A 22,642-nucleotide genomic window follows, 5' to 3' on the forward strand; every position below is an offset into this window, starting at 1 on the left:
GCCCGCGACGGCCGCTCACGCCGCGCTCCCCTATGCTCAGGCCGCAACCTGGGCCTAGACCAAGTAAGCGCCCTCCTGCTTGGGCCTATAGCCGGCCCGATCAACGTCGACCGATCAAAAACCACGCTACGCCGCTCCCCGAACCCTAACTCCATTTCCTCTCCGTCCCCTTTCTCTCAGAGCGCCCCGACGGAGCGACGGTGGAGCGGCGGCCAGAGGAGATTGTGGCACCGCCGCGCGCCCCTTTGTCAGTGCACGCGTCCAGTCGAGGGTGAGCGCTCCACCGTCGAAGGGTTGTGCGGTGGTGCCCTTTACGCCCGCACGCGGAGTGTTAGAGGCGTCGGTGAGCCCACGGTCCGATTGATCTTCCCGGGCGCCGGTGAAGCGGCAGCGTAGTCGTTCTTCTCATGCACGGCGGTGTCGACGGTGGTAAGGAAACCAGGTAGATTCCTCCCCTTCTCCGTCCGTTCCCCTTCTAGGGTTAGGGTTAGGGTTTCGATCTGAATCAAAATTCGTTCATCTTCTTCTAATTTCTTCTTTTCTACCCCAAAGCCTGGATCTATATTATAAGTGCTAGGATCAACTAGTCATAGATCTAGTGGGTGAAACCATTCTATTCGGGATAAAACAACCTAGATCATGAACTAGACAGAGGGAGAGACTAAAGAGAAAGAGAGAGAGAGGTGTAGAGATAGCTGACCATCGGTGGGCTTGGCGGAGCTGCTAGCCATCGCGCCGGTGGTGAAGTCGGTGGAGTCCAGTGGTGTCGGTGAAGATGGGTGGTGGTGAAGGAGTAGCAGTGGAGACCGGCGTCGGCAAAAGGGAGTTGAGGAGGACGATGGCGGCGCTGGGAGTGACGCTTCTTGTCGCTGTCAGCGCTGCCCTCTCGATCGGACGGTTAGGATGTAGGTGGGGGAAAACGACGGCTGCGGTGAACCTTATACCCTACGCCCTAGCCCCCACCTTCCTCTTTATAGTGCTGCACGATGGGGGGCACCAACCATGACTGGGTTTGGCACCCCCGATCAAGGGTGCGGATCAAAGACCTAAATTGACTGTTGGACCAACTTGGTGGAGATCAACCTAACATCCATTTCCTAATAAATTTTCCAATGCTATCCTTTGGTTGACACGAAAAGGCAAGGAAGTCTTCCGTAGAATTGCAATCCTATAGCTGATTTCAGAGGGAAAAAAGCAAGAAGTCAGACCTCTTGGAAACTATCCTGGCGCGAAAGGAAATCGCTCGCACGCTCCGCTCAGGCTTGTTCGCGCGTTTTTCTCTCGGCGGCGCTGGCTTGCCGTTTGTTTTGGAGAGGATTTTTTGGTCCGTCTTTACCCGATAGAACCTGGGCCTTCTAGAGCCAACCAGCAAAAATCCGAGGGGCTCCCCTATTCCCTCTATGGCATGGCTGGCTTTCGCATCCACCGCAGGCCACAGGAGCAGGCATCAGGCGATGTCCGTCTGTCGGCCCCATCGCTGGCTGGTGCAGTGGTGCCCAACCATCCCTCCGTCGGCCATGCGACGCCGGCTCAATGGCGATCTACGCAATGCCACCCTCCCCTAACCCCATCAACCAAGATCCCAAATCAAAACCCAGAGCTTCCTCTAAGACCTGTAAGCTTCATGTCTATCTTTTAGGCACATATGGTAGTACTTAGAGTTAAATGCACCAGGCTACATGAACTTGTCGTGGTATATCACATAGGTCTATGAACTCTGAAAATGCATTTATAGGTCACCTAACTTGTTAAATGGTGCACTGCAAGTCCATACTGTTTCGTCAGCATTTTCTTGCTTACAAAGCTGCCAATGTGGCATGTTCTTTTGCATCTAAACCCTTACAGCCCGGAACAAAGCGCTCGTCGCTGCTCCTACTTCTTCCACGCGCTGACCCGGCAGGATGCGGCGGAACAGATGTGGCGCCCGGCAAGAGAGGCGCGGAGGAAGAGGCCAAGGAGAAAAACAACTTGCCAGGCCCGGCTTCGCGGCTAAGGTTGCTGTGCGAGGACGATGCAACTGACAAGCGTATGTCCAACATCACCACGGACTGCACGGGCTCGAGGCCGAGCCTGAACTTGTTGGGCTCGATGTGCGTGAGCCCCAGGAGGGCGCCCTTGAAGATGAACTCGGAGGTGCGGCTACGGAGCACGTCGAGCGGGGTGACGCCGTCGAGTGTCCTGGCGTTGGGAGCACCGACACCATGTCGGGGGACACCATCTCGGCCGCCAGGTGCAGCGCCATCTTCCCCGCGACCCCATGGGCCCGGCGCGGGAGTTGATGTCGGCAGCGCCGAGCTCCAGCAGCGCCTTGACGACGTTGCGGCCGCAGTGCTGGACGGCGTAGTGCACGGCGAGCGTGTCATCGAGGTCCAGCCCTTCGCCCATGACCATCAGCTTGACGAGCTCGAGGTCGGCCGCGTCCAGCGCGCGCTTCATGCGTCGGATCCTGTGGTCGCGATTGGCCACCGAGGACGCCGCGTTGATGGGGAGGTAGTGGTGGGTGAGGAACGGTGACTGGACAGGCACTCGAATGCATGCCTTGCCCAAGATGAAGGCGAGGACAGGGAGCTGCCCCTTGCTCGTGTACCTAGCTCTCTTCGCCATTGAGGTACTGCACGCCGTTCAGCATTGGTTCGTTAGCATGGCCTTATCCCGCTCTCCTTCCGAGGAACCTAGCTAGCTGAGAGTAGAACCACTGGTGCAACGACAGAGATGGCGCGACCGGGCATGGGGAACCCGTTACCCGTCGAGACTCGTCTCCGCGTAAGCAACGATGGTGACGGAGAGCAGCATGAAGAGCGTCCACAAAGCCTCAGCGGCGCAAGGAACCGCTCCTGGTGCCACTGCCGCCCGAAATCAAACTGCGGGTACGCGGCGAGCAGCAACCACGCCACTGCCCGCGGGGCCGCAATCACCTGATCCACGAGTGCTCTCTGGTATGCTGCTGCTTACCATGCGCGGTGGAGGTTCACGCGGCCATGCGCGTGCCCGTCGTGCTGTAAAAGAAGAAATAAGTGTGAGGGGTTAGATGTAAAAGAAGATACCACACTGTTATGCCACATCGGCAAGAAATCGCTGACGGAGCAGTATGGACCTATGGTGCACTAGAAAACAAGTTAGGTGATCTATAAATATATTTTTCGAGTTTATGGACATAAGTGGTACATCATGACAAGTTCATAGGCCCCTGACGTATTTAACTCTAGTACTTACTAGGTCTATGTATGTCTGTATGTTGGAACATGATAAAAAATCATCAAATACCATTTTAATTGGGGGATGAAAATATAAGAAATTCCAACACTTTCAGCTAGGTCGAGAAAGCAAAAGAAATCAAATATGAAAAAATTTAAATTTGGGCGAGATGTTCACCATGGGTTTCGCTTGGTGATTCTTTTACACGTGTTTAACCTTGCAAGCTCTCTAACACATGTTTTAGTCCTAAAATTGTGTTTTCATCAAAACTAAAAGACATGATAATGAAAACATGATCCTTATAGATGCGTCACTGCGCCGCTCGGCAAGCGGTACCTTGCTGCTACATTGCGGTGTCCAGACGCCACCCAAACGCAAGTCTACAACATGCAGTGCTACCTGGGCCGAATTTTTTACTTTTTAGTCTTTTTTTTAAAGTTTCTCACAAATAGACTCCTGACGGAAAGAATTCAGAAAATGAACCCTAACTCGGCGCCATCGATGCTGGCGCCGAGCTAAGATCCATTTTTTGGCGCCAGCATCGATGGCGCCGAGCTAGGGTCCATTTTCTGAATTCTTGTCATCGTCCCTGGCGCCGAGCCCTTGGGTTGGGGTGAACTTACATGAAAGGAAGCTCGGCGCCAGTCACTCTGGCGCCGAGCTCGGCGTGGTTGACGCTGGCGCCGAGCATGCAGTTTCTCACCCGTGCGCGTATGGCAGCTTCTCACCCGTGCGTGAGCTGCCAAGGCATGGGAGAGAAAGAGAACCGCCCGGCGTGGCTCCTGCAGACTTGGCACCGTACCGCTCAGATCGCCGCGCCGGCGAGAGAAGCAAGGTCCAAGGCAAGCATGCCGATCAACACACCCATCCCCCGAGCCGTGCTACGCGATAAGGAACGTCGCACTGGCCCGCCCGGCGCCCGGCCAACCAGCAGACGCAGAGCGACGGCCGGCTGCGACGCATCCGCCTGGGGCTCTGCGCAGTGGTACTGGTATTCCGGCTGTCTACACTTTCCGTTCCACTCTTGTCTCCCTATTGGCTCGGATAGATAGATGTGCTGCCTCGGCCGCGGGGTTGCAGGTCCAGTTGCCATGCCAGGAAGCATGATACTCGGAGAATACAGCTGGTATGCTGCAGTGTGCTCATGTATCTTGGAGCCTAAAAAACACGCGGCATTTCGATTTTCGAGCGAGGGATCTGAGACCAACTGAGACCGAGTGGCGGTGTGATCGATCGTACGGCCCACTCGGATTCGGGCCTCTGCACGGAGACGCCACCACGTCGCGCTCTCTCACCGACTCCTACTCGTGTCCTGGGGCAGCGCATGCGAGCGAACCTGCCTTGTCAAGATACTTTGGCGGCCGCCGCATTTCGATGAGGGCCTTGTTGATCGTAAATTTTTACAATCTGGATACTCTTGTATTTGACAAACTTTGTCTGATTATGTACTAACTAGGCTTAAAAGATTCGTCTCGTGATTTACAACTAAACTGTACAATTAATTATTTTTTTATCTATATTTAATGCTCCATATATGCGTCTAAAAATTGATGTGATGGAGAGAAAATGAAAAAACTTGGAACTTTGGGGTAATCTAAACAAGGCCGAGCTTCTCTGCTCTGCTCCCCGAGTTTTAATGCGGTATGGCGAGCGCGAGATATGCTCGTGCGCGAGGTCGCCGCGATCTGTGCCCAACTGCTCGGTTGTGTCCAAGCAAACTGTGAAATTTCGGTAGGGGGGGACGGCACGGTCTCATCGCCAGCCAGTCCACTTCCAGATGAAAGATCAGGTGAGATGCGTACGTACTTGCACGCCGGATAGTCACGATATCACATTACTGGTCTTTCCGGCACTGGGAATTTCATGAGAACCCGCAAAAATATGACGTGACAACCCACCGAATTCGACGTGATATCTGCGGCGGATACTGATATCGGGAGCACAGGAAGTGTGTCCACTGTCCAGTCAATCGACAGCGTCAACAATCAGTCGCACAATCGAGATCCGGTGCTCTGGTGGTTGTCAGTTTTGTATACGACGGGAGCGTGTCGACTGATTTTTACTCCCTTCGATAAATTGCCTCGATGCATATATATATGCTGCCAGTTATATAGGCTGAACCAGCAGATCAAAAGCGAGTTTGCGTTGTGTATCCACGAAAGGGTGGGAAGGCACAGCGTGCTGCAGCAGCTGCAAATTAAAAACTGCGTGTCACTGTAGCGGCAACAAGTGCAGCTGCAGCCGCTGTAAACGGTTAGCAGAAGCTAACGGACCCAATTGTGCAACTAAAGAAACTTAAAAAAAAAAAAACTGTGCAACCGAAGAGGGTATGCAGCTGAACGGACGGAGACTGTGCTTCGTATCACTCAGAAACGCGAAGCGGCTAGTGGAGACGCACTATCATCCCAGAGGAGCCACTATCGCAGTTTCGCTAGTATCATTGCAAAACATAATTGTGACAACTGACCAAAGACGACTGATGCATGTCTATCTAAGGGTGCGTTTAGATCAAAAAAAATTTGGATTTTGGCTCACGGTAGCATTTCGTTTGTATTTGGTAATTAGTGTCTAATTATGGACTAATTAGGTTCAAAAGTTTCGTCTTGCGATTTCTCGACCAACTGTGTAATTAGTTTTTTTTCGTCTACATTTAGTACTCCATGCATATGCCGCAAGATTCGATGTGACAGTTACTATGCAAAATTTTTTGGCAACTGAACGGGACCTAATAACAAAGAAAAAGAACACAGCAAGTCAGCAACATCTTCCGAGATATTATCTTTATCTTATGCGGGTACTCTTGGTCGAGCGATTGGAAGGCCAGAGTTGAAAGGAGACAGAACTGCTTACATGGAACGCAGTGAGTTCCTTTGACGTCAGTGTGTGTAAATGTCAGCTATAAGAAAAGTATTAGTCAGATCACAGAGATATGACGACACTCCACATAGCAAACCTCTGCAACTATCGTGCTTTCAGAATCTTGGTTACGTGCGCCCGAGAGATCGAAGTACGCGCGTCCGAGAGATTTGCTACATGCCAAGTCTGCAGGAGCCACGCCGGGCGGTTCTCTTTCTCTCCCATGCCTTGGCAGCTCACGCACGGGTGAGAAGCTGCCATACGCGGGTGAGAAGCTCATCTACGGCGCCGAGCTCGGCACCAGTTACTCGGCGCCGTAGATGCTGACGTCGAGCTTTGTTCCATGTAAGTTCACTCCAACCCAGGGGCTTGGCGCCAGGAACGCTGGCATCGAGCTAGGGTCCATTTTCTGAATTTTTTCCATCAGGGGTCTATTTGTGAAAAACTTAAAAAAAAAAGGCTAAAAAGTAAAAAATTCGGCTACCTGGCTACACCACTCTGCTTTGATTCTGTCCCTCGCCTGAACGCTTGTCGGTGCTATCGCAACTTCTTTGCTCATGGGTTGCACCTTTTGGGACCGTTCGTGTGTCCTTAAATCTGACTCGATCCGCTTCTTTTTTTTTTATTCGAAATAGTATTTTTCTCTCACAAATTCCTCCAGATTTCTCTAGAATTCATCCAAGCGAACGGGGCTTTTGTGACGTGCCTGGGTTGGGAGCTGACGAGTCGGGATCGACCAGGTAGGGAGACTTGCCACTGGATTTGTGATAAGGGCGTGTTTGGTTCATACCTCCTAAAGTTTAATCACCTAAACCAGCTGCTAAAGTTTAGTCACCTTTTGTTTGGTTTGGTGGACTAAAAGAAACTAAAAGATGTCTTTTAGTCCATTTTAGTTAGGGTGTTTGATCCAAAGTGACTAAAAGGTGAGGCAACCTGACTAAAATGTGGGCTTTAGTCCTATTTAGTAACACTTGGATGACTAGTTGGCTAATGTATTCTTTAGTACCATCTAGTTATAGTTTTTGAATAAAAGTAACTAAATATGAATAGATTTAAGAGGTGAGGAGTGAACCAAAGACAGCCTTTATGGGTTACTTTCTTATAGGCCTTAATAGAAAGTCTAGTTGTAAAAATCATTGACCCGACTCTTTAGCCCATTGATTTGTTGGCCCAAACCGCAGCTCCTCTTCATCTCCAATCTCCATAACACTCTCAAGCACCTCCTAATTGGCGGAGCCCTCTTAGCTACCTCCTAGATCCGCTACTGACTAGTAGTAGCACTATGGAGCTACTTAGACAACCTCCGGATGCATGTGTTCCCTTCGAGTGTTGTCAGTTCTTTATCCATCCCAAAATGTGAAAATAAATAGGAGCTCCCAAACTGCAACATAGACCGGTACGCTATGCCATGTTGCTTTTTACCCCTTTGTTGCAATCTTATTATTGGTGAGTATGAAATTACCTGCCTGTTGAAACAAGGTAGGCAATGAACTCCTCAGATATTGCTTGGCGAAGGCAATGGTGCCTCATCCTTCCCGTCGCACTTGCGCTAGCGCCCGGTTGCCATGGTTCTAAGTAGGCTCTCCCCCTCTTTGTCGGGCTTGATCTCCTTCCTATTATCCACTTCGGTTCATGACATGGACCACCAAGCTTCGTTTCTTATTTTTCCCTACAAGATGTCATTTGTGACCATGAATGCTTCTGTACTTCGTTGCATTTGACTGACTCTGTTGTTCTATAGGCTATCGTTGCGGTGTGCAAATGGTATTTTGGTTATAGTTGTCGTTTTTTTGCTGCTCGATGTATCAACCGCAAGAGAGATGAGAGGGGGAGAGATTTTTTTTGTCATTGACATGTAGATCGCATATAAATAAAGGGGGTGTGCTTTTAATTCTCAAAGAAAGGCGATGTGCTTTCTCAATCTGATAGAGCTCATCTCTATATCAAGCTTTTTAGAAAAGGAAAAGGAATTTGGTGGAGATGCTCTTAGACTACAAAATGTAAGGTAGTTTAGTCCATCTTAAGCTAGGTCTATAAAATGGCGACAATATGTATAACAAAAGAATTAATTGGACACCATGAAGTATTAACAATGCATTTATTTGGTACCGTCACTTGCTACTCAAAGTCGATGAAAAAAAAGTTCGATTTAGGAGCACGGGGACATGGGCTCGCCACTGGCGCGCGGCCTTGTTCGCGCGCTCGTGGCCTCGAGCAGTGGGTAGCTCCCGGGTCTCGGCTCTCGCTGCTTTGTGCGCGGCCGGGCGGGCTTTCTCAGTACACGTACTCCTACGTACTGTAGTCACCAGCCCAACATTCATTTCGTGTCCTTTCGTCCGGTTTACGGTCATACGATGTGGAAATTTTTTTGTCTCGGGCAGTCGGGTTTCAGCAGCAGGGCCGCAGGGGAGAGTACCAGATCCAGATGGGTCAATACGTACGGGCTACGGAGAGTCGCCCTCACCTGCTGCTGCTGCGCCTGCGTGAGGTATATAGTACGTGCGTATACCGGATCCAGTCATCCAGTCTTGTTACTAGTGCTGGCGGCGCATCTATGGTCAAGGTACGGCTTGTGGGTCCTCTGGGCAGCTCAAGCAGCCCATATGGGCGTTAAATGGGTAGCAGGGAATGGAAAGAAGATAAAGTTTTGGAAAGACCAATGGATAAGAAATACAAGTTTGGTTATCATGTTCTGCCCGTTGTATGTCATTAATGAACAGCATGGTAAGTCTATAAGTCAGGTTTGGGATGGGCATGAGCTTATGCCCACTTTTAGAAGAAATGCATCGAGGTTCTTATGAGCATGTCGTGGGACCTCTTTGGTTTAATAGAGGGAACCATCCTCAACGATGATGAGGATCAGATAATGTGGAGCTATACTTCTCATGGCAAGTACGCAGTCCAATCTCTTTATGCTGTGATCAACTGTAGAGGTGTGTTTTCGGTTTATACTCATGCCATATGGAAGCTTGTGATTCCATCTAGAGTACAGTTCTTCCCTCTCTCGTAACAGAACTCTTATGATGGACAATTTACAAAAAAGGGATGTTTCAGATCTCACTTGCCTTTTTTTTGCAGTGAACCTGAATCCATTCCGTATTTATTTTTTGAATGTTGTGTAGCTGTGAATGTTTGGAGGTTGGTTGCTGAGGTGATAGGTGTGAACATCGGTTCTGACTATGAATCTGTAGCTAAGCTGTGGGTTGCGAATAAGAAACATTTGGTTATTAATGTGTTTTCATCTGTTGTTTTGTGGTCCTTATGGAAGTTAAGAAATGAATTTTGCTTTCAGGGAGTGGTTTGGCTAGGTACAAGGATGGTGCTGATCAGGATCACAAAGATGCTAAGAGGCTGGCTTTCGATGTTCAAGCAAGAGGTTGGAGTGTTGCTGGAAAGCAGAATCGTCAAGATGGAAGAATTGTCAAGGCGCCCCACATAGATCTAGTGGAAGGAGGAGATGGCAACGGCTACATCGTCACAATCGGTTCCATCGGAGTCTCGGTCTTCAACAGATGGCAGGAGTGATTTAGTTTTTGCCGGTGTTTTATTAAAGATGGGCTAGACTGTATGCTTCTGTGTGCTACGCTTATACGCCTAAACTTGTCTGAACTCGAACCCGTTATTTGCTTTTTGAAATATAAAAGCAGGGAGACCTTTTGTCTAAAAAAATGGTACCAGAAGATTTGACCTGAATATTGCCGTCTTCAGAAAGGGTCTGTTAATGGATGTACGGGACACTGGCACTTGAGCACTGCCCGTCCACCACGTTTACGTATGCAGCCTTATGCAGGGAGGGAAACTTGCGTGCGCTCTTTCTGCTTCAATGGAATCGCAGATACTCACGCATATAAGCATCTAATTAGGTGCGGTTTGATATATAAAGAAATTTATTGTTTGTCAATTTATTTGTAGTCTTAGTCTATCAAATAGAGGAGCTACAATTAGTTCTGATCCAAACTAGTTATTATAATTGACACAAGACCTCAACAATTTGGACTAAAAGCGCTGATAGGTGACAAAAAGACTAAAATACTCCCGCTAATGGAGCTAGACAAAACATCACAAGCAGGGAACAAATCCAAGGACAAGTCTACGTTTTAGCAGAATTCCACATATCCATTAGCCTTTAGCCCTTTATATCCAAGTAACACTTAGCTCTACCCATTAGACAACTAACAATTAGGTCTATTACGGTAGACAGATAGATAGATATACAAGCTTCACGCTTGTTGTAACTAGCGCATGCGCATTCATCTGTTCAGGTTTGCAGACTGCAGTCAATCACACGTTTGTATATACGTGCTTCATCTGACCGGACGTACGGCGGCAGCCAGCCCCGCGAGAACTTCAGTCTTCAGATGAACAGAAGGTCTCACGAATGATACTGCGAATGTATCAGACGAGAGGCGCCATTGCGCGCCCGTGCCGAAGCAGCACTTCGGCTTTGTCCATGGTCGCCGTCCCTCGTCCCTCGTCCCTTCAAAGATCAGGCCGCTACCTTTAAAAAAATTCAGGTTGCTCAAGAATTCGGCTTATTCGCTCGTATCTGATTTATAATCCACGGCTTAAATAATATTTTTCTCTCACACCAAACCAGCCAGCAGTACTTCCAATCATGGCTTATAAACTAATTCAGCCGAAACGATTAGCACGGCGAGTCTTTTGAGATGGTGTGTTTGGGGTAAGCAGAGCAAAGCTTTCCACAGTCGCCAGTCGGCACCGCACATGCTAATCCAGAAAGGCTGCTGCTCTGCCGCCGGAAGCAAGAATGAATCCTGACTCCTGAGAGGCACAGTAGGGTCGTTAATCTTACCATGGCCCGTTCTTACGTTGTGCAATGCTCCTTTACACAGAGGTATCTTTATGCTGCTACTGGAAATCTCAGAGAGAGAGAGAGAGAGAGTAAGGGCCTGTTCACGTGAACTGCTTATCAGCCATGGTACAGTATTTTTCTCTTACAAGAAAATAGCATCAATCGCAGAAACCATTAGCTGAATAGGCCTACAGGGAGAACATAATCCATGCTGCTGTTTCATGCATGTATGGCAAATTACAGCGTGCCAGGATAAACATAGTCATATAGATATATATCCGCCTCCGCTGAGTGCTGCTTTGCTTTCATGCCGGCTGAGTTTTCTCCCTCGTCTTCTAAAGATACCCTACGTATACTAAGAGTTAAGAAGTCAACTGTTTCATCTGCCAGAGAATTGATCACGATGTTTATGCTCCTGTCCATTTTGAAGAGTGGACGTGTGGTGATGAGCATGTGTGTTAGGATGACGAAGAACCGGGGGACCGTTTGCTTCTTGGGTCCTTTGATCGATTTCAAGGCTGTGTCTGACGAGACGGCAGGGCAGGCGGTGCCATTCAGCCTGTTCGCTTGTCCGGGCATGGCTCTGCGGCTCTGCTTGGACCAGAGCGACACTGTTGCTCGAAGGATGGGGAGGGTGTCAGCGACGCCGACGAGGGTCTGGGGCTCTGGGCTCTCTGCCCCCGCATGTGCCAGTGCCAACCCGTCCGGGCCTCGCTGGCCTCGGCGTGCTTTCGGAAGAGATTGGGCGTGCCCACTGCCCGCCATGCACGCGCGCCCGCCACGGCGCCAGTGACCGTGAGGCGTGAGTGCAGAGCGAGACACTCGTCTGTGTCCTTCCCTGCTCACCGCTTGCATAGATTGCTCTCGGTGTTTCACTCCAAAGTCAAAACGTTTGTCTACGCAAATTCAGTTACCTACGATTCGGAATGTAAAAGCCGCCGATGTGTAAAGTGTTCACGCTACAGCTACAGGTAAGGAACGCGTTATCGCGACGCGCGCGCGAGCGACATCCTTCCTCCTCGCCGACGCAGTCCTCGCCTCCTCGACCCCGCCCTCCCCTAACCACAGGGCAGCTCGATGGCAATGGTGTCCTCGTCCTCGCCCCCGCGTCCCGTCCCTGCCTTTCACCACCGGCGGCGTCATTCTCGTCCTCCCCGCGCCACCCGCCCCCGCCCTCTCCTAATCACAGAACAGCTCGTCGACGACTCCGCCGTGACGCCCCGATGCTATCTCGCCCGCCACCACTGCCGTGTCATGCCCCCAAACTCCCTTCTAAAGCCCCGGTGAGCAGATCCCTAGCCCTGGCGCGTAGGCGTGGATAGGTCACAGGCGACCCATCGTGTGTTTGAGTTTGCGTGTCAGGCTGTTCGGCTGGCTTGAAAAATAAACCAAAATACTGTTCTAACTAAATTATTGTGAGAGAAAAATACTATTCTGACTGAAAGGCACTGTTAATATAAACAGTGCCGCGTGAGTGGGCTGGCCAGCCCCAGCCCAGCCAGGCAGCCCGCCGAACAGCGTTTTGAAATCATCTCCGATACGTCAAATTCTCTCTGTCACTGTTATCCAACTGCACCCTGTTGTTCTCTAGGTCACTGTTACGGTGGACAAGTGGTACTAGACTAACCACAACGTAGTGTGCAACCGATGCCTCAACGAAGAGAGAGCGCGCGCACCAGGCAACGAAGCATGCCACTGTAGGAGGCGACGTTTGAACGAAAAACATCTTACCCGAGTCATCTACATGACTCGTTGAATGAATTACTATTTGCTTCTCACTTGGATGTGAGTGATATCAAATCATCTATACTGTTGAGTCGGTTCCACGTGTAAGATGTGTTTCTCGGACATGTAAGATGTTTTCACCAAAAAAATATCTCACATCAATAGACCGAATGTAATGTCAACAACTGAAATGGAACAGTACAATGTCCATACATACGGTACTTTGTTGATTAATCTAACTATATTTACTTGATATCATGTATACTGATATTTTTTTTAACTTTTCGAAAACGAATTTTATGCTCTCTCTTTTTTTAAGGATTGAAATTTTGGCATTTATAAACATAGGCCTCTGCATACAACTTGTGACTTTAGATTTGTTTGTTTCAGTTTTTATCTAGCTCCTCCCCTTTCAAAAGCTAGAAGCTGAAACAAACAACCCAGTTGTTGAGTTGGCTTTTAAAAAACTAGAAAGCTGGCTTATGAGAAAATGAACTATGATAATAACTAAAAAGCATGCTCTAAAAAGCCTTTTTTAGTTTTTGTTGCGTTGTCTTCTGGTGGAACCTGCTCATCCAAATTTAAGTCCTCGACTTGGTACGGGTTTTTGTCTTTTTTTTTGGATTTATTCCAGAATTTAATGACGTTGTGTTTTTAGTGGTATGCGAAGTTTTCGTCGATAGCGAGGTACCCGGGGTGACTTCGTCAATCTCAAGATGTGCCGGCACAGTCTTTCGAAGGTACTCATGGGGATAGGTTTTGCGTACGTTTGTTCATAGGGACGAGTGTGCGTGCGTGTGGATAGTTTGGTTGTGTCCTTATGTACTTCGCAAAAAAAAAGAGAAGCTTAAAATTTATTAGAAAATTAATAGCAAAAAACAATATTCAGAAAAAAACTAGAAAGCCAGCTTTTGATAAAATCCAAAAACTACAGCTAAGATAACACATGGACGGTAAAAATCCGGGTAATCCCGGATCCAACCGGGCCAAGGGCATGTTTAGTTGGCGATTTTTTTTTTAGGAAATGGTAATATTATACTTTCGTTGTTATTTGGTAATTAATATCTAATCATAGTCTAATTAGGTTTAAAAGATTCATCTCGTGAATTTCATCTAAACTATGTAATTAGTTTTGTTTTTTATTTATATTTAATATTTTATGTATGCGTATAAAAATTCGATGTGACATACAATCTTAAAAATTTTTGCAAAATAAAGTGGAACTAAACACTACCCAAGTGAAGTGACGACCAATGCGGCAGTGAACCACATGGACGTGGCCCCCTTCCACTGTCTGTCTTCACTGCACAGGAACCCAAATCCCCTCCTCCTCCCTCGCCTCGCCAACCCGACGCTTCCCACGAGGAGAGCGCAAGGCTCGGCATCCCGAGAAACCAACCAAAAACCCCGTGCCATTAAACCGCGCCACCCCGCCTCGCGAGCGAATGCCACTGCTGCCCCGACCCCGACGCGGCTCAGCGGCGGCCATGGCCCGCCTCCTCCGGGCCCTCGCCGCCCTCCTCCTCCTCGCGGCCGCCGCCGTCGCCGACGACGGTTGGTTCCCGCCGACTTGCTGTGCTTCGGTTCGGTTCCCGCTGAGGTTTTACGCTACGGGCGGTGGGTTTCGCGCTGCTCGAGAGAGCAGGTAGATAGGATTCAGGGGCCGGCCGCGGGTGCTTACGCTTGCTCGTGCTGTGCTGCGTGCTGGTATTTTATTAGCGCTGCTGCTAGGATGCCGGCCGCTTTTAGCATTAGGGGGGCGTGGTCTTTGTTTATATCCGGCTCCTTTTCCTATTAGTAAAGTACTTGATTAATCTAATCCTGCCTCCTGTTCGTAGTAGCATCTTCTGTTCTTTGCTGTACTTGGGGGAGCAGTCTCTGCAGTGCAGTGCCGCGGCAAGCCGGCAACCCGAGCTAGCTAGCGAGCACACCACCCCCGATCCTATCCTAGAGCGCGGCCTGTTGTGATTCTGTTTGTTTTTTTTAATTTGGTATTCATGCGCTTTGCTTTGTGTAAAAATGCGTTTTTACTGCCATTTCGTGCGCTTGGATGCTCTTCTCTTCCTTGGGTGTTAATTTGTATTCCGTTGATATTCATTTTTTTCTACTTGCCTAACGAACTCCCGTTTTTCCTTAACTTCCTTGTATTGATTCTTCTTCTTCTGGTGCCGCCCGTACGTGTACGCCGCTGCTTTTACTGATCCAGGGGCAACACTGCTGGAGATCAAGAAATCCTTCCGCGACGGCGGCAACGCGCTGTACGATTGGTCCGGCGACGGCGCGTCACCGGGCTACTGCTCGTGGCGCGGCGTGCTATGCGACAACGTCACCTTCGCTGTCGCCGCGCTGTAAGGAGTTTCCTGTAGCGAAACTACTGGCCTCTCGCTCTACTGCTAGCGCCGATGTGCGGTTACTGATGCCATTCCTGTATGCCATGCAGCAACCTCTCTGGGCTCAACCTCGAGGGTGAAATCTCACCGGCCATCGGGAGTCTACAACGTGTTGTCTCAATGTAGTGATGCTGCATTGTTTCCTCATATGAACGTCAGATGCTGAGCTGTGCTTAACTTTTTTTTTCCACTGTATGTTGGTTTGTGTTTAGAGATTTGAAGTCGAATGGACTCTCGGGACAGATCCCTGATGAGATTGGTGATTGTTCGTTGCTTGAAACTCTGTAAGTAGGTTTCAGTTTTGCTTATGTCATTTTCTTTTGCAAAAAAAAAATGGTTTTGTTTCAATTATTCGTTGGCTTGTTTGACTGTAAACTCCCCTCAGTATTGGATATTTAGCCTCCCCCCCCCCCCCCCCCCCCCCCCCCCCCCCCCCCCCCTTTTTTTTTTTCTTTTGCAGTTTTTTTCCTTGTTAAATTAACATTTCTTGTGTCCTTGATTACCATCCCTATATTTCTATACGAATACTCCCTAACAGCACTCCTATTTTGATACAGGGATTTGTCCTCTAACAATCTAGAAGGAGACACACCATTCTCCATATCCAAGCTGAAGCACCTTGAGAACTTGTAAGTTATATTTTTCATGCCAGGTATAGGTTAAACAAAATTATCCTCACTGCTTGTTTCATCATGTGTGGTGCTGTTTCCTGTTTTCATAGGATTTTGAAGAACAACAAGCTGGTGGGGGTGATTCCATCGACACTCTCTCAACTTCCAAATTTGAAGATATTGTAAGTCCTAATAACATATTATGTGTTATTAATTGAGCTTAATCTAATGCGATATGCACCATAGGGACTTGGCTCAAAACAAGCTAAGTGGTGAAATTCCGAATCTAATATATTGGAATGAGGTTCTTCAATACTTGTAAGTATTTCTTGTGAAGGACGAAATTTTGTTTATGTTTAGTACCTCGGTTGCCTAGTTTAAGAGCCTAGCAAATGCTTACAAAGTAATTTTATGTCATTTATAGCTTGAACTATTTATGATATTTACACTATATATACACATAATGTAGGGTGAGGCCACCTTTTGGTTCATCACACTCGTTCATATCTAAATTTCTCATGTGCAGGGGATTGCGAAGCAATAGTTTAGAAGGAAGCCTCTCTTCCCATATGTGCCAGTTAACTGGTCTGTGGTACTTGTGAGTGAATTGCCTCCCTTCGTTTATAATCACGGAGCAAGTTATGCCCTTTATTAAATTCAGAATGTTATTTGTGTTTATCTCAGTGATGTGAAGAACAATAGCTTGACGGGTACAATACCAGAAACCATAGGGAACTGTACGAGCTTTCAGGTCTTGTATGTACATTCTATTCCTTTTGAATAACGCTGATCAATATTTCACTTGTAGAGCATTCCTGACCTTTCAGTATTTTAGGGATTTGTCAAACAATCACCTTACTGGAGAAATCCCATTCAATATTGGTTTCCTGCAAGTGGCTACGTTGTATGTGATAGTAATCCTATTTATTGAAAGAAATGCTTTTGGTTTAATTATTGCAAGCAGTGATTTGAAATATGTAAATTATCTGTATCAGGTCTTTGCAAGGGAACAAGTTCTCTGGCCATATACCATCAGTGATTGGCCTTATGCAGGCACTTGCAGTGCTGTAAGTTAAATTATGGCTTCTAAGGTTTCTTGAGTTTTAAGCAGACGTAGTAGCACTAATGGACTTTCTTTTCTTTTCTTTTTTACTTTGTAATGATCCAGGGATCTGAGTTTCAATGAGCTATCTGGCCCAGTACCGTCTATACTGGGCAACTTGACATACACTGAGAAATTGTAAGCTCTTTTTTATTTATTTGTTACGCAGTTGTTTGATAGTTGATTCACGAGTGATGATTTTACCTGCGCAGTTGCACTGACAAAAAATTCTAGCTTTCATCAAACTTTTTAATCATAAGTAAGGCCCATTCACAGTATGTTGTGCTGATAGATACCTGCAAGGCAACCGGCTAACTGGATCGATACCACCAGAGCTTGGTAATATGTCGACACTGCATTACCTGTAAGGGTGTAGTTTTTATGTTACTTTGCTTCTTGTTAGTTTAGTGTTCTTCCCAGTTTAAATACAACTGGTTTCAGGGAAGTGAATGACAATCTGTTGACTGGGTTCATTCCTCCTGATCTTGGAAAACTCACAGAATTGTTTGAATTGTAAGTATATTTCTTTTCATATTTGTTACATATGATGCTTACGGAATGCTAATTTAGATGTTTGTCAATGTCGCTTGTCACTTATTATTCACAGGAACCTTGCAAACAACAACCTTATAGGACCTATCCCTGAGAATTTAAGTTCATGTGCAAATCTCATTAGTTTGTAAGTTCCATCTGTTCTCCTGAAGTTTTATGGCATCTTTGGCGGTTCGATACATGATACATAACCTTCTGGCTCTTGCAACAGCAATGCTTATGACAATAAATTGAATGGAACCATCCCACGTTCATTTCACAAGCTCGAGAGTCTGACTTATCTGTAAGCGGTTTGGTGATTCCTAATATTTTCTTGTTTAAATTGTATTTTTAATTGATCAACTAGGCTGCCACTATATAATAGTACAGATCTGATCATATCACTTAATAATTTGTACTCATCCATACCTTTTAGGAATCTGTCATCAAATCATCTCAGTGGAGCACTTCCAATTGAGGTAGCAAGAATGAGAAATTTAGACACACTGTAAGTTCCAGCAGCTAATCGGTCATTGTTTTCAAGTAATTGCTTTGGGTGCTATGATATCGTACATTAAGATATCTGTAGGGACTTATCCTGTAACATGATCACTGGTTCAATTCCCTCAGCTATTGGGAAACTAGAGCATCTTTTGAGGCTGTAAGTCTTATAACCTATCATTTTAATGCAAATGTTTGAATGATGTCATGATTTGATATCACTGTAATTCCTGCAGTAACTTAAGCAAAAATAATGTGGGTGGACACATTCCTACTGAATTTGGGAACTTGAGGAGCATCATGGAGATGTAAACACCTTCTGACCTAACAGTGCTAAAATCTCTACTAGTTTGTTTTTTTAGTTTTTTTTTTATAATGAAAGAATATTCTACTATGTTGATCCCTTCTTATGCAAGTAACGTTGACACATTTTATTTCATTTCAGTGATTTGTCCTACAACCACCTCCGTGGCCTGATTCCTCAAGAGGTTGGGATGCTACAAAATCTGATACTGTTGTAAGTGTACATGTTTCCTCTGATATCATTTCAAAACTGATAAAACGATAAAGTACAGTAAAAAGCTTTAAGCAATGGACTGCATATTAATGGTGTATTCTGTGCATTCTGTGCCAATTATTGCAGGCTGATCTTTATACTTTTTTTTGTCCTTTCAGAAAATTAGAAAGCAATAATATTATTGGAGATGTCTCTTCACTTACTTACTGCTTGAGTCTCAATATCTTGTAAGTTAACAGCTGAAAAAGTTATTTAAACCGTCTGTGTCTGGCTTTCACTTATGGTGCCTTTATTATTGAGCGCTTTTGCAGAAATGTATCATACAACCACCTTTATGGTATTGTACCTACAGACAACAACTTCTCACGATTTTCACCCGACAGGTGGTGCTCTTTGTCCTCTGGGATTAAATGATTCCTTTGTAATGTTTTTGTTTACCAATCCATATTTATATCTTAACTTTCCAGTTTCTTGGGTAACCCTGGACTTTGTGGCTATTGGCTTCGCTCTTCTTCATGCACACAGTTAGCCAGTGCTGAGCGAATGAAGAGATGTATGCACATTGTTACCTTCATTAAGTTGCTCTGAGCATAAATACATCACTAATAAACCATCCCGTCTTTTTTCGTTTGCAGCCTCTACCTCAAAGTCTGCATTTATTGGTATTGGTGTCGTAGGGCTTGTTATTCTGCTGGTTATCCTAGTAGCTGTTTGCTGGCCACAGAATTCACCAGTGCTCAAAGATGTCTCTGTAAACAAACCAGGTGATACATCTTTTTGGTTTCCCATCTGTTGCAAAAAACAAACAAACAAACAAAAACTAATAGCTATTTTGTAACTGTTAATATTAGTCATATTGGAAGTTTCAAATCATTTTGTCCCAAACAGTTTTCTTTCTTGTCTCCCGAGTTGAAAATTCAGATGTGCTGACAATTTATGTGACTTGTATGGCTCTTAATTAAATAATATTACTAATTCACTGTGACAGATAACCTTGCTGCAGCATCAAGCAACGTTCCTCCCAAGCTTGTGATCCTCCACATGAACATGGCCCTCCATGTATATGATGATATAATGAGGATGACTGAAAATTTGAGCGAAAAATACATTATTGGTTACGGAGCCTCAAGTACAGTCTACAGATGTGATCTGAAGAACTGCAAGCCGATTGCGATTAAAAAGCTATATGCTCACTACCCCCAGAGCTTGAAGGAATTTGAGACTGAACTTGAGACTGTTGGAAGCATCAAACACCGGAATCTTGTAAGCCTTCAGGGGTACTCCCTGTCACCTTCTGGGAATCTTCTTTTCTATGATTACTTGGAAAATGGCAGCCTCTGGGACATTTTACATGGTGAGTGAAATGCAGATTACATTTGGGAGTAAGGCTGCATATAGCACCATTTTTGGCAAAGCGCATAGTATTTAGAGGACGAGTCTCTTTTTCACTTGTGTTAGCTTTCACATGTTCATCCCCCAGCAAGCACCTACTGGTCACTTTCCTATAAAGATGTCTGGATATTGTCACTGTTCCTTTGCTTAGGGTATTTCAATGCATTAACAAGACAATCTCGTAAACTTCCTGCAAATGGTTCTAATTGGTACATTTTTGTTAATTTTAGCAGCTTCATCGAAGAAAAAGAAACTCGATTGGGAGGCTCGCCTCAAGATTGCTCTTGGTGCTGCTCATGGCCTTGCTTATCTTCACCATGAATGCAGTCCGCGAATAATTCACAGGGATGTGAAGTCAAAGAATATCCTCCTAGACAAAGATTATGAGGCTCATCTTGCTGACTTTGGTATTGCCAAGAGCTTGTGTGTATCGAAGACGCACACATCAACATACGTGATGGGCACCATTGGCTACATTGACCCTGAGTATGCACGAACATCCCGGCTCAACGAGAAATCGGATGTATACAGCTACGGCATTGTCTTGTTGGAGTTGCTTACTGGCAAAAAGCCTGTGGACGATGAGTGCAATCTTCATCACTTGGTAACTATTTCATGTATCTTTTTACTTTTCCAATAATTTACTTGTTTTTTTTTCGTAGTTCCACTTCACATATATATACCTTTGGATTTTATGGCTCAATATGTACTCAATCATGTGCATTAGATCTGGTTCCATCCGAGGGGACCAGCAACATGAAACCCATCATGTGAATAGATCTGTGCTCACTGTGGTGGTGTGATTCATTGTATGGCTGGTGAAAGTTCAATTATAACTTGCCAGTGTCCCATAAAGCCTGCCATACTTGTCCCCTGCCTTCAATCATGCGCCTGAAAATTTTACATGCCGCACACTATTATCACGATATTTGTAGCTGACTTTTACTTTTTGACAGATCGTTGATATGTAATGTTGTTAACTTCTTTCGTCCTTAGTCTTTTTAAAATAAAATCCCAAAGTTGAACTAATACTGCCTTTCTTGGATGTATTGGTGGCACAGGGAAATAACGCTTCTGTCTAGGAATGTTTGTATTTGTAACTTGCTGAACTAATCGAAGTTGCTGTCCTCATTTGCTACCTGCTACCTCCAGATCCTATCCAAAGCCGCAGAGAACACGGTCATGGAGATGGTCGACCAAGACATCACCGACACGTGCAAAGATCTAGGCGAGGTCAAGAAGGTGTTCCAATTGGCACTCCTTTGCAGCAAGAGGCAGCCGTCGGATCGACCAACCATGCATGAGGTCGCGTGCCTCCTGGACAGCCTAGTCTGCCCAGGCGCGCTCCCGAAGCAGGCACAACCACAGGTGTCGGAGAAGTCATCCACCGCTCCGAGCTACGTCAGTGAGTATGTCGGCCTACGAGGCAGCAGCGCGCTCTCCTGCGCCAATTCATCGAGTGCGTCCGACGCTGAGCTCTTCATGAAGTTTGGCGAGGTGATATCGCGGAGCACAGAGTAGATCGATCGTCTGTCTGATGGTCTCAATGAGTTAAACCTGCAGTTTGCAGCATTTTGGTTACAAATTCACAAGAGGTATCTGGCGCCCTGTGAGTCTCTGTAAATATGCTGCCTTCTCCTTGAGACACCACTAGGCACTAGGTATTTTTCTCCGTTATTTCACATCTTTTTCCCCTGTGGTTTGGGATTGTGTGAAGTATACTAAAATAGAGTTTTGCTGGGAAAATCGAAGTGCAACTAAAGGAATGGGTTTATGTGCAGGTTGCTTTTACTGACTTAATCTGTTATTCATCTGGGACGGTTATGCTCTGCTCAATCAGAGCACTGTTTAAGGTTGGCTGGAGATCATCTGGGCAGTGTTACTGTTACGCTATCCTGGCTCCAAATCCTGGGCTTCCTACTCCTGGATCATGCCACTGGGATTCCCAGGCCACTGCTGCACTGCACTGCACTGTCGCTTGTGTTAGCACCGGCAACTACCCTGCCGTGCATGGTTAGTTGGTTACCAGTAACAACTGCTGCTGTAAAAAATTCTCTTGCTTCCCGGTTTTCCCTTTTGAGTCCGTGGGGAATGGGGACCGAGGCCAAGGCCATGCCCATGCATGGAGGCCTGTCGCAGTGTCTCATGGAGTGTAGGGATGGGTACAAATTTACTACTCCGGTAGGGGCCGTAGGGCCCTGTGTCCGTTCGAATGATTGATGGGGGACAACCGCAACAGCGAGGTGATGGCATTGGCATGGCGCCACCAAAGCCTCTGCCGACTCGCCTGGCCTGGCATGGCGCCCATGGTGGGCAACTGGACAACAGCCAAGAGCCGAGGTGCCGAGACCCACCCGAGAGGCGATCGAGTTCCTCGTGACCCGCGACACGGGCTGGGCACAAACGCCACGACTGGAGTGGAGCGGAGTCGCGGCTCGCCGCTCGCGGGCGAGGGGCGACGGGCCGAGCTGGGGGAGCGCTGCCTCCCGTGTCGTGTCGAGGGAAAGGGTCTGGCGCACGCAGCTTTTCATGCGTTTTCGTGGTGATTTTGATGGTGGTAACCGGTCAGGGTCAGTGGTGACCGGTGAGGGAGCGCCGCAGCGGCAGGCACGAGTGAGAGTGACCGACGGTTCAGAGGCTTTTGCTTCCTGCGGCGTGCCGCGGTACCGTCACGTCACCGAGCCGAGGTCCCAGGCTGGCCAGGCGCCAGGCCCCAGCCACTGAAAGAGAGCGCTGTTCTCGCTCCCCTGTTCCTTCTAGCTGCCTGCACTGCACGCCTTTGAAGAGCTCTCCCTTCAGGTAAAGGATAAAAGGAATCGTTGATAATCTCTTGCTAAGCAAGCACTTGATATGGATTAGGATGGAAAAAAAATCATTTTCAGTTACTCCCTTAGCAACAACAAAAATGGAAAGAATGCCTACGCTGGTAGTCAGACTAGTGGGACGTGAGCAGGATCGGATGTCGCTCCTTGGTTAATGATGTTTTTTTATCTCGTTGGTTAATGATGT

General features: G+C 47.0%; 1 protein-coding gene and 1 pseudogene across 3 annotated transcripts; one reads left to right on the forward strand and one right to left on the reverse strand.

Annotated features, from left to right (window-relative positions):
* Positions 1–1,796: 1,796 nt before the first annotated feature.
* LOC136466202 (BTB/POZ domain and ankyrin repeat-containing protein NH5.1-like) lies at positions 1,797–2,637 on the reverse strand (annotated as a pseudogene).
* Positions 2,638–13,909: 11,272 nt separating this feature from the next.
* Positions 13,910–21,697, forward strand: LOC136464628 (LRR receptor-like serine/threonine-protein kinase ER2). Of its 3 annotated transcripts, XR_010761216.1 has the most exons (28): positions 13,910–14,143; positions 14,796–14,937; positions 15,030–15,101; positions 15,192–15,263; positions 15,537–15,608; positions 15,701–15,772; positions 15,837–15,908; positions 16,117–16,188; positions 16,275–16,346; positions 16,426–16,494; positions 16,586–16,657; positions 16,759–16,830; positions 16,985–17,056; positions 17,134–17,205; positions 17,300–17,371; positions 17,456–17,527; positions 17,660–17,731; positions 17,813–17,884; positions 17,961–18,032; positions 18,170–18,241; positions 18,400–18,468; positions 18,553–18,624; positions 18,709–18,794; positions 18,877–19,005; positions 19,230–19,595; positions 19,864–20,237; positions 20,786–21,294; positions 21,415–21,697. XR_010761216.1 is itself a non-coding variant. In XM_066463582.1 (27 exons), exons 1-27 carry the CDS (start codon positions 14,035–14,037, stop codon positions 21,152–21,154), a joined length of 3,009 nt encoding a protein of 1,002 aa, XP_066319679.1. In that variant the 5' UTR covers positions 13,910–14,034; the 3' UTR covers positions 21,155–21,395. The 3 variants fall into 3 exon arrangements, 2 of the variants coding, with proteins under 2 accessions (XP_066319679.1, XP_066319680.1); XM_066463582.1 differs by lacking the exon at positions 21,415–21,697 and having other exon boundaries at positions 20,786–21,395; XM_066463583.1 differs by lacking the exon at positions 21,415–21,697 and having other exon boundaries at positions 19,867–20,237; positions 20,786–21,395.
* Positions 21,698–22,642: the final 945 nt, after the last annotated feature.

This window comes from Miscanthus floridulus, chromosome 7 (assembly GCF_019320115.1).
Source record: "Miscanthus floridulus cultivar M001 chromosome 7, ASM1932011v1, whole genome shotgun sequence".
Lineage (NCBI taxonomy): Eukaryota > Viridiplantae > Streptophyta > Magnoliopsida > Poales > Poaceae > Miscanthus > Miscanthus floridulus.